Consider the following 14,125-nt stretch of genomic DNA (forward strand, 5'->3'; position numbering starts at 1 on the left):
CTAGTAATCTATGTTTTCTTTTTGAAAAATGTTCATTTGTTGAAGAGAAAATATACTTAACTCATTTATTCTTATAAAATCTCTATGGGAATTTATGAGAATCCATTGGATTTTTTGAGATTTTCTAAACAGGGCATTTACTGCGCAAGTGGAACAAGAATAGTAACGTTCGTTAACGAATGTGATAGAGGAAAAAGTTCACACCCCTCTTAAATTAATAAAAATTTAGAGTGATCATAAAGCACACTCAGCGCTTTCGCGCTTGAGGTGTGCAAAAATAATCCATTCCGTAAATTTTTTACAGTGAAACATTACAAACCGAAAATTTCTGAAAATTCCCGGCGGTAACTTATTCTTTGGAAAGACTTTACAGATTAAAATTAAGTTATGGTTACTCTGGTTATTTTTCTATCGGATATTTTTACGGTTGTCTAGTGAAGTAACCGATTTGGGTAAATGATAAAAATTAATAATTGGTACAGTGCCGGATGTTTATGAGGATATTTAATAAAATATAATAAGTCAATGTATGATGTATAAAGTGATACTAGTAAACGGAATATGAATGTATAAAATAATGGATGAGAGTACGAATTGTACGCGAAGTTTTGAAGGGTTTGTCGGAAATGACTTACCCTTGGACAGTGTCATGCCTAGAGTACGGATACGCATGGATTATGGTGTTGTGTCTCCGTATTCTTTACTTGGCCCGACTTGCATGCTGTCCTATTATGGTGTAGCCGCACAACATACAAGAAGTTGTATACAAAATAACTGATACATACTTTTACTTCCTCTTTATTTATTTTTCTTATTCATGTATTTTATTATTATTTTTTTTCGACTAATTACTAATCAATACTATGTACGAATACGTTTGTTTATCATTTTAGTCTTTTACTGCCTTAATTTTAATTATAAAATTAAAAATTTTTTTTTGCCAAATTTTGATTTGCAAACTGACTGACTTTTCCAAACGTAATATTATAAATACGTATGGAAAATAAATTATTTTTATTTACTATTTATTGTCTAATTTAATTTTTTTTTTTTTTTGTTAGTAGGAATCTTACTCTTAATGTTAGAAAATAATAAAATATGTTATCATTTTAATGGTAAAGTAAAAAATAGAATTAAATTCTCACCTGCAAAACACCAGCGTCCAGTCGCTCGGGCGAAAATTATCAAGAAGGCGAGTAAGAGTATCACTAAAATTCCTACGACGATCCCGATAATGTATCCTGCATCTAAATCAACTCCTGTGAAAATTTATTATTTAATTATTTATTTGTCTGTCAATGTTTATTACTAACTAAGTTCTAAGCCCAATTATTCAGCAAAACATGCCACACAAATAAGAAAAAGGACGTTCTTGCGCGACTGGTGAGTCAAATAAGGGCTAACTATTTCAAATTTTAATCCGAGGCTATTAAATTTTTGAAAATATCTCAATAATTTTTAGATAATTTATCAATTTTTTTGAACTATCGAAAATATTTATATAACAGTTATTGTAAAAAATGTTAATTCTTAATTAGACATTACTTCGACTTAGATTTTTTTGTCATAATAAATCCGGCAATGTCGCAATTTTTAAATCTCAATATTACATGTATATGTCAATATACGATTAATAAACATGGATGACAATAATAAGAATAATTATTATAATGTGAGAAGTGATGATGGATCTTTTAAAAGGAAATTTGTTTAATTACTTGTGATTAAACAAATAACTTAAATATTTTTACAGTTTAAAAATAACCTCTATTAATTTTATGGTCTCCTTTGTCTATGTTTACAAACATGTTTTTTTTTTAATCGGGCGCCGTTGCCGGTTTTTAAAATGGCCAATGACGTGACGTCGAAATTTCAGTTCTACTAACTATAATTATTAATAAATAATTCAAATGATCGATAACACTATTTTTTTACAACGATTATATCATTAGCATAAATTAACGAATATATTGAAACACTATTTGTCCCTTTGTCTATTCTAATAATATTTTTTTTATTAAGTTGAAACATAAAAAGTTATAGTTTCCCCTAAAACTCTGTGTTAAAACTTTGATTTTGAATCGTAAAGTTTCAAGAACGACAATTATTGATTCATTTATGCCAAAAATATAAAATTTGAATTTTTATCTAATAGTACGCCTCACGCAAGAACGTCCTTAAGTAGTTTTTAATAATTGAATAAGTAAATTTAGTATTCTATTATGACTTTTTTTTTAAGGAAATATTTTATGAAAGAGAATCAATTTCTTTATTTATTTATTATTTTGGTGACCGATAAATGGAGAGACGACAGAGTAAAATATTGAAAAAAATATTTTATCGTTTTTCGCGGTTGAAAAAAATTTTTGATTTGAACAATGGATGAAAATATTTATTATAAAATTCTAGAGTTAAATAACTTCTATACAATAAATTTAACGGGTGAATGGAATTTTTCAATAACTATAGAGTCGATTTTGTAATTCTATTTTATTTTATTTTTTTTGACCGCTCACATTTTTTGTCCCAATTATTGGATTGATATTTCTATTGGATATTTATAGAATATGTATATAAATTTAAACTAAGGGATTATTTTTATTCAAAACTTACATAAAAAAAAATTAAGTGTCAATTTTTTGTTTGCAAAACTGAAATTTTGACTTTCAGTAGCTGCCACTTTTATTTCATAAAATTTTCATAATTTTTAGTGACTTTTCTAAGGAAAGCTTTTTATTGAAAGCGTATGCTAGTGTCCCTTTGTCAATAAAAAAAAAAATTATAAGGGAAGAAAATAAAAATATTTATATATCTAATAGGAATATTTATGGGTAATACCGAATATATTTAAAAATAGTTATTACCTAGTGCGTGCATGTGTTCGGAGAGCTTACCATAGAAGTGAATGAGCGCTCCTGCGTGTGCATGCGGTGAATTTATTGGCATTTAGTTAAAACATTTAATAATTTATGTGATTGCTTTATAAAAATAAATATTTAAACACACAGCGTGTGGTTCGTGCCGAAATTTTATTTTTTTCCTCACACACAATTGTCCAATTTAAGCGTTATTTATGCACGAGTATTTTTTTTGCGAACTAGTGCCACAAATAAAACAAGTATGTCAACATATATTATGTAAAATCGAATTTTACTATTTCAATAAAATATAAAAATAAATCAAAGAATAAATTTTATGTTACAAAAAAATCAGTTAACTTTTCAATATTTTATTATTACTATCGATAACAAAATATTAAATTTATGGGACATATAATTTAATGGCACTAGTAGTAAAACATTATTTAGTATAAAAATAAAATGGATAGTTAATTTTTTTATATTTTTATTATTTACCTTCAGGTTCAGCACTCGTTGAAAGTCGAATGCGATATTCCTCAGCTCCTTCATCATTACGTGCTTCCAATTTATATTCTTTTTCCGTATCAGACTTCTGTACACTGTCGATCTTAAGTTCAACTTGATACACACCTTTGGCCTATTCCAATTTAAACATAAAACAACAAAATAAATAAAAATAAGCAAATAAATTTCGATTAGTTTGTTGAGTTCAAAATTCGAATTTCATCGATGGATATAGATTAAAGTAACGGGAAAAATAAAAATAAAGAGTCTGGAGAGTTTGGCTGGGAAGCAGTACTTTGACGTGGTAGAGGATTTTCCACGATTGCGTCTAGTCTGCTAAAGCAACCAAGCACGCAAGCCTCATACCAGATTAAAGCTACGTCCGCTTCAAAGGATTATTAGATTTTACGTTTATTTCGGGGCTTTTCCATCCTACCATATTTTATCAATATATATATGTATATTAATTTTATGTAAATTTAAATATTAATAAATAAATAAATTACCACTTCAACAGCAGTTGATGATTGCAAGCGATTGCTCATATCTGGGCTTCCTTCGTTTATTTTTTCCCCGTTTATGTACCAGATGAAACGTGGTCGTGGATGGGCATTCAATGTTACGTTTATTGTTCCTGGACGACCAATCACGTAGCCGAATAATTCGACAGTTGGAAGTGGTTGGGGTGCAACTGAAATTAATTTATTCATTTAATTGAATGATTGTCAAATGTTTATTATTAAGAATATATTTTAAATAAATACGTACAGTGAACTTCAAGCTGACGTTTAGTTTCCTGTGGACGGTCCAAAGCAATGTGGTTGGCTACACATCTAATCATTTTTCCGTTGTCACTCCACTTGAGGGCGTAAGAAACATTTTGGACTGAAAGCGATTCGTCGTTGACGTTTGTATTGTAAACGGTTGGTTCGAAGTCTCTCCCCAGTGGTTGATCATCTAATTAATGTAATTTTGAATCAGTAATTGGTCTATAATAATAAATATATATTTTATAGATGATAGTAAATAATTTACCAAGATATAAAGATACATTGGCAGCAGGACGACCGGCTAATGCGCTGCAACTTATTTCAAGTTTCTCTCCGTTTTTGTAAATATCTCTGCCAGAAAGTCTTCCAGGACTTAATAGCAATTGAAGGTGTTTTGGTGGTTCTAAAATAAATTTTAAAATTTTAAATATTCTTCAAAAGTATGAAAATCTCGAAAATAATTGTATGATCATAAATTAGCTAGCAATCCGCAGCACCTGCATGACTGTCCGTGTCGCTACTAAATTTATTAAATATGGTTGAAATTAAATTGTTTATCGAATCATTAATTCGTTAATATTTTTCAATTTTTATCATTATTTAAAGCTCATCGCGATACATATAATCTCGTCTGTTCTAAATTTTGATAATTGTCTAATTATAGTTCTCTTTTTCGTAATTATTATCATTTTTTTTTTATCAAAATGTTTCAAAAATAGCGACAGATACAAAAAAAATGAATTGAATTTTAAAGGTGTAAAAGGATGTTGCCCAAAATCAATACATCTTTTAGCGCGAAATTTAAACATTTATAAAATTATTTAGAAAAATTGAGATATCAGACTAATTACTACATAAAAACATTTTAATACGGAAAAATTATAGTTTTCAGTGCAAAAACAGGACCCTCGTATAAAAAACTTAAAGTATTATAGTTTGCACTTTAATAATTGAGGCTACTTCTTGTAATAAAGTCATTACAATTATATATATACCAAATTTTACAGTTTCTAATAAACTGTTAAATAAAATAATGTATTTTTAGTTGAACGAAACTTTATTATAAACGAAACGCTATTAAGGACTGAAAAAAGTCTTAAATAAAACTATAATAATTACTACGTCTTAGAAATAATGCAATTTCTACAATTTCGAAGTAGAGGGACTTCGCTAATATTTGAAACTGTAATTTTTCACTATTTCCTTTTTCTGTAAAACCGTAAAAAAGTACAAATTCAAGTAAAAATCTTTCTAACGGTTTCAGATTCAATCACATTAACTAATTTTATAATATTGATATGATTTAACAAGGGTCAGATATTTTCGGCTGAGTTTTTCTCGGAAAGAAAATCTCTAAATACAAACTACGGACTGCAGATTTATGCACTACTGTCTAATCTAGCGAAGTGCGCTTTAATTACTCCTGTTTACTGTATTAGTGCAATAAAGATGATACTGTTCGCCCACTTGGGTGCGAGAGAGAAGAAAGTAAGAATGCATGTTAAACAAAACTGTCCTTATTGTCTTAATAATACAGATGAAGATGATAATTAAAATAAAAATACTTACTGGCAACGATGATCGTCAAACTATTGTCAACTTCACTTCGACTACCGTTAGTAATAATAGCACACTTGAATATGCCATCATACTCTTCTTTAACATGATGAATATAAACACCACATTGTCCAGTCTGCAATCCTTCTCCGTAATACTCAATGCCGTCATTTGCATTCTGATTCGGTTGCAAAACCATGCTTCCTTGACTAGGAATTTCAACTCGACAAAATTGAACCGGCTGGCCAACTCGACACATGATTCTCAAGCTTTCGCCAACTCGAACAGCAACTTGTCCTTTTGGCACTATTTCGACTACGTCTGGAACTCTGTATCCTAAAAACGATTAAATTTCATTTATTAGTATTGATATTAAATAATAATGCGTACAGTTTCTATTAAAAATAATTTAATAATATACAATTTCCGAAAAAGTGTGTACCTAGAGAAAGAAAACTTTACAGCCCTTAGAGACTCTTTGTAACTTTTTTGTGAATAAAGTCAGAGTCTATCTAAACCTCGTGTCAGTCAGTTCGGGTCACACTTACAGTGTGCCGTCTACATATAGACATTCATAGAGACATTAAGTTTTGTCATTATTCAAGTTCATTTTGCTATTAAAGTGTATTCATTTATTATTATAGTTTCTGTATCAATAAAGTGTCAGTATTGTATTTATTGTCAACCTTATCTAAAGAATTCCATTATACTGTACATTCTCTATATACGCCAATTCCACAGCATCCTTCTCCACACGGTAAGAAATGCATGGCGTTCAACACCATGTTGGTATGGTCTCAAGACAGATACTAAAATAGTATGTGAAATGTTCCAAGACAGTATTGTAACGAGTCCCAGAAGTATGGCGTTATTTACTATAATGTATAGTACTGGAGCTAATGCATTGCTCACACGTATGCATAGCAGGCACTGCGAAACAGCATGGCCCTGAGACCCATACTTCAATGCCGAGGGCACAATGCTACTAGTTTTTCCCGCCATAATTTCTGGCGTGTCAATCAATGTATACTATCGTATTACCACCAAAACTATATAGATGTCGTTAGACTAGGTTTATCGGCCAGAAGCAATGAGGATACGGCAATGCAATATGCACAGTAAAAAATATTGTGTATTTGTGTCGAAAACGGTTTGTGTTAAAAATTGTAGTGTGTTAAACGAACACAAAGTTTGTGCCACTTTATTTTGTAACATAAAAAATGTGTTATACACTCTTTATTAACACATTTTGTGTGTTACGGTGGAATTCTTTGCGCCCTCTTGTGGCAATATTTCAACATAATATTTGTGTTAAAAAGGAGTTACACAAAGTTTGTGTCGAAATTTCAACACAAATTTCGTGTCAACCGGTCTAAACACACAAACTGTGTTGATTTTACACAATATTTTTTACTGTGTGGGCCTGACGGCCATACTGACATTGCGGCGTCCTCGACAACTATTGCCAATGTTACTATTCCCGCAATGGTTCAATCATCTATGCATACAATTTTATAACCTCTAAAAATCATCTATCTGAGGATCGGAACGTTTTTCGCGCAACGAAAATGAAAAAATTTATGAAATTTTACTGTTTGAGGGGTAATTGGGGGTGGCTACAATTTTTGACTAACATACTAGAGCCTATTTAAAACATTTCAGAAATTTAGATCAAGTAGATTTTTTATTTTTCATTTTGTTTTCTTATTTTCGTTCCGCAGAAAACGGTGCGATCTTCAGGTACATCAAAAATCTTCGATACTATACAGTGCCATACTGGCATAGTGATATCCGCAAAATATATCTTACCGTGCAATTCCAACAAAATTTAATAAATATGTTTAATTTCTGTAAATTAACTAATGTTACACTTGATTCGCTGATTAAGTACAGTAGTGAATTAAAATAGAAATGATCTAATGGTTTTACAAGTGAAGCGAAAAGACTAGAGTGACTAGACGAAGGATTTACGAGATGTAAGCTGTATAAGAATGGTGGAAGGTTATTAAAGCTCAGCAGCTTCCCCTTATAATTCTACTCTATCTAGCTGAATAGCTTGCGTGCCATCACGAGAGAAAATCAAGTATATATATACATATATATGTATATTACTATAGTAAGAAAAGAGAGATCGTTAGGAATACTCTTAGCAAGATGTGCACTTTCATTCATCATAACAACAGCAAGTGGCTCGTTGTTGCGTCGTTACCTGCGTATCTGTACAGTCGACAAGAGAATTAAGGTCTATGTGAATGTTAGTGTTAAAAGTAGTATAGAATCATGTGTACTTGTATATTTATATGTGCATATATATGGTAAAAATAAAAAAGCAAGAGAGCTTTGGTTGAATAGTTGAAGGAACGAGTGAATGGAGTAGAGTGGGAATGTACAAGCATCTAGATTTTAGATTGCCAGTACAGTTTTGCATTTGCACCAAAACTTGCAACAACTGCCGCTGGTACGTAGAATAATTACTCGCAGTAGTAGTAGTAGAATGGAGCATTACTGGTATGTGTGTAAGAGCCCGCTTAGAGCTACGGTAGTCCCGCAAAATGGATAACAAGCAAAGGTACATTGAGCAAGGCAAGAGCCTCACCCAGCCAGCCAGCCACCCATCCACCCATCCACCACGAAATAAAGGGGCCACCGTCTATCTACGCCGCGATTGTAAATGAACAAAAGTTTCGACACGAAAATGTTCGTTCCAAGTGCTCGTGTCAAGTTACAAGAGTGTTGTTTTATGATTTTATGATTTATTATATTGTAATTAATTATAACATTTGTATTACATAGACATATATATTATGTTATTGTAATATAGTTCATTTTTTTGCAGTAAAAGAATTTTGTTTAAAAATAAAATATATGAAAAATTATTTCTCGACCAATGTTTATTAAAAGCAAAATTTGAGTATTAAAAAAAAATTTTAAATTGAGGAATTTATATATTCGATATATTTAAATAAATTTTTACCTTTGAAAAATGTCTCATACATTTATCTTGTAATGTAATAAAAGTACCTTTGAGAAATTTATTGTCTAATAAATTTTCAATATTAAAAAAAAAAAAAAAAAAATTTTATATAAATTTTTAGATAAAAATAAAAACCGTTGGTTGATAAAAAAAAATTGTAATTCACAAAATTATTAAAAAAAGATATTGAATAAAAGGGGAATATAAATGTAATTTATGATTCATAAATGAGGTCATGGATAGAGTTATGTATATATTCATCGATAATTGGTTTATTGTGTCGGTAAAGCTTTTGAAGTAAACGAGAAATTGTAAGCTACTATAGGTGAATTTGCTATATCGAAACTACATCACCCTGGTACACGGCGGTCAGTAGGAATTGTTATTCCAGAGCAAATAGTCGGTGAAAGTTAGCAATTGTTCGTTTGCAGTGGCAGTTAGTCAGCTATTCAGAACGTTTGTTGCGAGATAAAACGTGAAAAATAACGATAGGCTGTGTACCGAAATTTACATAATTTATTGTTCGCTATGTGAATTGTAATGAATCTATAGCCGTGTTCCTCTATCATAAAATTCACCTGTTATTCACTCTCAATATTGATACCACCATTTTAGTTTAATTTATTCATTTTTTATGTTATTTTTGTACGCTGACATTGTACACTAAATTCCATTTAAAATCAGTTAAAAGCGGACTAACAGGCTAAATATAAAATTTGTATTTCATATTATGTATTTATATATATATACTAGGGTGGCTCAAAAAAAAAGTTTTTTTTTCGCTTATCAAATCTCACTACGTTTCAGCTCAAAAACTAAAGTTTCAGAGGCCACTCAAAAATTTTGAGAAAATCCAAAAATTGAATTTTTCATTTTCTCAAACCTTTTTTTTCATTACGATAAAAAATTCCTACCCCTATAATATAAAAAACATGAGGCAGCAGAGGCAGCTGATCGATCACTCATGTTAAGCAGCATCAAGCATGATCGCTACTTGGTTGGGTGACCGCTTAGCCACGCATTGAGCTTGAACGGAAGTCGCTATGCGCTAGGCGCGGTCTGAAGATCCGGTGATCGGTGAAATGGGAATTTAATCGATCACTGGAACTTCGTTCGCTCCGAAAAAACTGTACAAGCAAGGGTTTTCTCTGTAGTTTCCCTTTCCCGCTATACTCCCACAGCAAAGGTGGGGTGTAGGGCATCACCGTAATGACGCAGTACAGTATAAGCACAAGTCGGGCCACAGCCGCACAATGAAGGTAGAAGGAGAAGTAAAGCAGTTCGCGATATAAAAGCGAAAGTGTAAAAGGCCAAAAAAGCTATACACTGCAACAATTAATATAAAAAACATGAAAAATATGTGAAGCCAAACAATTCGTAACGTGATTGGTTAAGAGCTCAAAATAGCACAAAAATATGCACAAAATACATTAAAATAAATACATGAAAAGTGACATGCGCGCGAAACATGTACCCTAGTGTTATTATATAAAAAATAAATGATTTGAAAATTTCATCTCAAAATATGAATTTTCAAGGATCGCTGAAGGCCTCCAAACTTTTCGAACACTCAATATTTTTGTGCGACCTCATAAATTTGAATTCTTGAGCTCAAACTTGGTAGGAATTTTTTTTTTCTCTATACATAAACTTTTTGGAGGGTGAGAGCAAAAGAAAAATCAAAATTTTTGGAGTCACCCTCATATATACAAACAATAAGTAATACAGTAATTTAACTTAATAGACAGACTAACTAAAATGATTAATGTAAAGTAAACAAACTTATGTAGACGGTACGGACTATTCTGTTTATGTTTCTCGCCGTCGTATTTTCTTTCATCGATCTTATACTTTTATTTAGTTTCCATTCAATCTTAACCCGCACAGATGAACAAATTTTAATCTTATCTACTGTTCTTATCTTCTTCTTGTATAACAATATCTATAAAGTGCCGAAAGGCAACTGAAGATCGAGTTATTGTGTTTGTATTCGATAAAATTAATTGAATTAAAAAAAATATTTTCATTCCATCATTATTTCATAAGTCAAAATAAAAAAAATTTTTGCTCTTAAATTACAGTACTTATTATTGTGTTTTTACATTTTATTCAATAAATATTTTTGAGTCATGTATTTTATTTTATTGTTTTTTGGCCATGGAGTCTAGGCTCCTTGCGGCCATCGCAGATAAAATTGTTTCATAATCAAAAAGTCCATAGTATAAATATATGATTATACATAAAAATACTAACTTAAACTAAATTTATAATAATAATACACGAACATCATCACAATAATATCATTCATTTAAAAACGGTATCATTTATCGTACATCAATCTCTTCAATTCAAAAAATAATTAAGGCATGACATCCGAAATTCTTTAAAAATACATTGATTTGTACAGTCTCTTGGAAGTTTGTTACACGCTTTTACTGCACTTACAATAAACAACTTACCGTATTTAATACTATGACAATTAGGGAGTACTAGTAGGTCTTATCTATCATCGCCTCCCCGGAGTCTAGGTTCAATTGTAAATAATTCACTAAGAAATAGAGGCATTTGGCGCATATCCACGGTAAGAAATGCATGGTGTTCAACACCATGTTGGTATGGTCTCAAGACAGATACTAAAATAGTATGTGAAATGTTCCAAGACAGTATTGTAACGAGTCCAAGAAGTATGGTGTCATTTACTATAATGTATAGTACTGGAGCTAATGCATTGCTCACACGTATGCATAGCAGGCACTGCGAAACAGCATGGCCCCGAGACCCATACTTCATTGCTGAGGGCACAATGCTACTAGTTTTTCCCGCCATAATTTCTGGCGTGTCAATCAATGTATACTATCGTATTACTACCAAAACTATATAGATGTCGTTAGACTAGGTTTATCTGCCAGAAGCAATGTGGGTACTGCAATGCAGTATGGGCCTGACGGCCAAACTGACTTTGCGGCGTCCACGACAACTATTGCCAATGTTACTATTCCTGCTATGGTTGAATCACCCACGTATACAATTTTATAACCTATAAAAATTTCGATACCATACAGTATAGCGTTCACGCCCATAATGGCATTGTGATATCCGCAAAATATTTCTTACCGTGTATACTTTAATTAGTCGTTTTTTCTTATATACAAACTGATATTACGATATTATTTTATCACTGTAAACTCCAGATGATATAACTTCTTCATTTATATATCAATATGTATACATACGTACGTACGTTTACTTTTTTCCGTATTTTTATTTCAAATTTTATTTTTGCTATTCATCTTTACAAATGTATTATATATCAATGTATTAAACCACGGTAGCATGTGCGATGATTTGTGAACACAGCAAACGAGAATGATTAAGTATTTAGCTATGTAACATATCTATGTCATACAATATATTTTATACAAAAAAAAAAAATTTATGAGGATGCAGTATTTTTTTTTTAATGTAAAAAAAAAAAGTATGATGAGTTGATGGTTGAAAAAACTTTCGGGAAGATTAATCCACTCATTCTGTTCACTAAAATGATTCAAGTAAATTGCTTTGGCTCGACGCCCCGTGCATAACTCGATAAGCCACCGACTAATCGGTTCTAGCTGTGAATATATATACGTATAATATATATACATCAAATATACAAGCACAGACATGTACGTATAAGCTTATATGTATATATTTACTGGTATTCAATTTACTGGCAGTACTAGGTTTTTGTTAAATCCCCTTTTGAAAATTTGTATGCATTAATACAAGGTATAATTCGACTCACGAGCTTTTGACATATCCAGTGATGTTAAATAACTTTAAATGAATTGTAGTAACCCAAAATTACTCGTGAGGCGGCAATGAAATCAAATTTAATTTAAATTTAAAGTAAAAGAAATAAAATTTTTTTTGATTAATGAATACTAAACGGTTGTATAATTATTTATAGGTTTAATCAGACAAATAAAACCGTTAAAATGACAGTAGTAGCCGTGTTAATGAAACGAAAAATCAACAATGACGTTTATCAAGATTTAATTAAATGTGTCCCGTATTTATGGTGATTAAATAATTTTATCGAATAATCGATCAGGGAAATATATAGTTGTCTTTAAATACACATGTACATATATATTACATGAGTTATGTTACTATTTATAGAGACAGTTATAACCATTTTAGTTATTTTATAATCTATATGTGCGTGTATAATATTTTATGTATATCGTCCGACATTTATTTTTCGACACCTTTTACTTCTTTTGCCAATGTAACCATCTTCTTTATATATATACATAGATATAGATATAGATATTAAATATTGCTTGGAACTCTAGTAAACGATTTCCCTTGCCGATGATGACGTTCAAATCGAGTTATGTAAAATGGATTTTCCAGGGAATAACTATTGGTCGCTATAACGACAGAGTGATAGTCAATGAAGCGTCGCTCCGTCCGACGTATTTCAGACATATAACCAGACCTTACTTTAAAAACCTGGTCTGACCTTTTGACCACAAGAAAATATTAAAATTTTTTATTAAATTTATTTACTTTTAAATTAAATATCAAGCGTAATTAATTAAATTTATATTAAAAAATAAAAAGTTCATTGATATCGATTATTGATTAATATTATTATTATTTACATAAAGTATTTATGCAGTATATCAAAGTATAGGAGGATGTTTTCATGGATATGCTGGCAGAAATAGCGTAATTACACCGGGGACCGGCGTAATTTGTTGAATTGATGTAAAAATTCATCGCAATCCGTAGTATCCCCAAAGGGGGGAGGTTGAATAACACGAGATCGTGCCAGAACTCGATGTAGCAATACTGCATAAATCAGCACTGTACAATGAATGAACACGATCTAAACTCTGGTGGCTCGACTGCCACGATAATGCAAGTAGTCGAGCATTTGTTTTAACTATCATTAAATAATTATTACTAACGAGTGTGTGAGTATGTAGCGATAGAATTAATCGAATTTTTATTACCTCACGCTTTAGTCTTCCTCAGTTAATATCGGCATTAATTTAAACTTTAATTAATTGCTGCTTGTGTCTGTCAAAAGATTTTACAATTCATGTTTTACTTGAACTTAACTCACGTCAAGTGACTTTACTTTAAACGTTAAATATTCTGATATATGTCTTATGTATATATATAGTATATACATATACATTTACATTGAGAAACTGAGTCTAATGCGGCTTCAAGTGAAGCGGAACAGACGCTTTGCGGCCAATACCCGCAGGGGCTTTTTGCTTTGAGTATCATCCTTTTGCTCTATGAAACTTGTATATATATTTCGCGTGAGATATATACATATATTTGATCAAATACTTACACATCCACTATATTTGATTTAACAATTTATTAGTTTGAATTAATTTTGCCGCAATAATTATGTTATATATTTAAAACAAAAAACTTTTAATTAATATATAAAT

At 30.8% G+C, this 14,125-nt stretch overlaps 1 protein-coding gene across 5 annotated transcripts in view; it reads right to left on the minus strand.

Moving 5' to 3' along the window:
* LOC130663895 (fasciclin-3) overlaps positions 1-14,125 on the minus strand; it is a 200,416-nt gene that overhangs the window by 17,587 nt on the left and 168,704 nt on the right. For 3 of the 5 annotated variants that reach the window (XM_057463448.1, XM_057463446.1, XM_057463449.1), the window contains exons 2-8: positions 5,705-6,028; positions 4,401-4,538; positions 4,134-4,322; positions 3,872-4,056; positions 3,357-3,498; positions 2,865-2,915; positions 1,146-1,259 (exon numbers count right to left, since the gene is read on the minus strand). In XM_057463448.1, coding sequence (XP_057319431.1) covers positions 1,146-1,259; positions 2,865-2,915; positions 3,357-3,498; positions 3,872-4,056; positions 4,134-4,322; positions 4,401-4,538; positions 5,705-6,028 — 1,143 coding nt within the window. The remainder of the gene's footprint in view (positions 1-1,145; positions 1,260-2,864; positions 2,916-3,356; positions 3,499-3,871; positions 4,057-4,133; positions 4,323-4,400; positions 4,539-5,704; positions 6,029-14,125) is intronic. The other 2 variants (XM_057463447.1, XM_057463450.1) reach the window with 1 other exon arrangement.

Source organism: Microplitis mediator, chromosome 2 (assembly GCF_029852145.1).
Source record: "Microplitis mediator isolate UGA2020A chromosome 2, iyMicMedi2.1, whole genome shotgun sequence".
NCBI classification, from domain to species: Eukaryota; Metazoa; Arthropoda; class Insecta; order Hymenoptera; family Braconidae; genus Microplitis; species Microplitis mediator.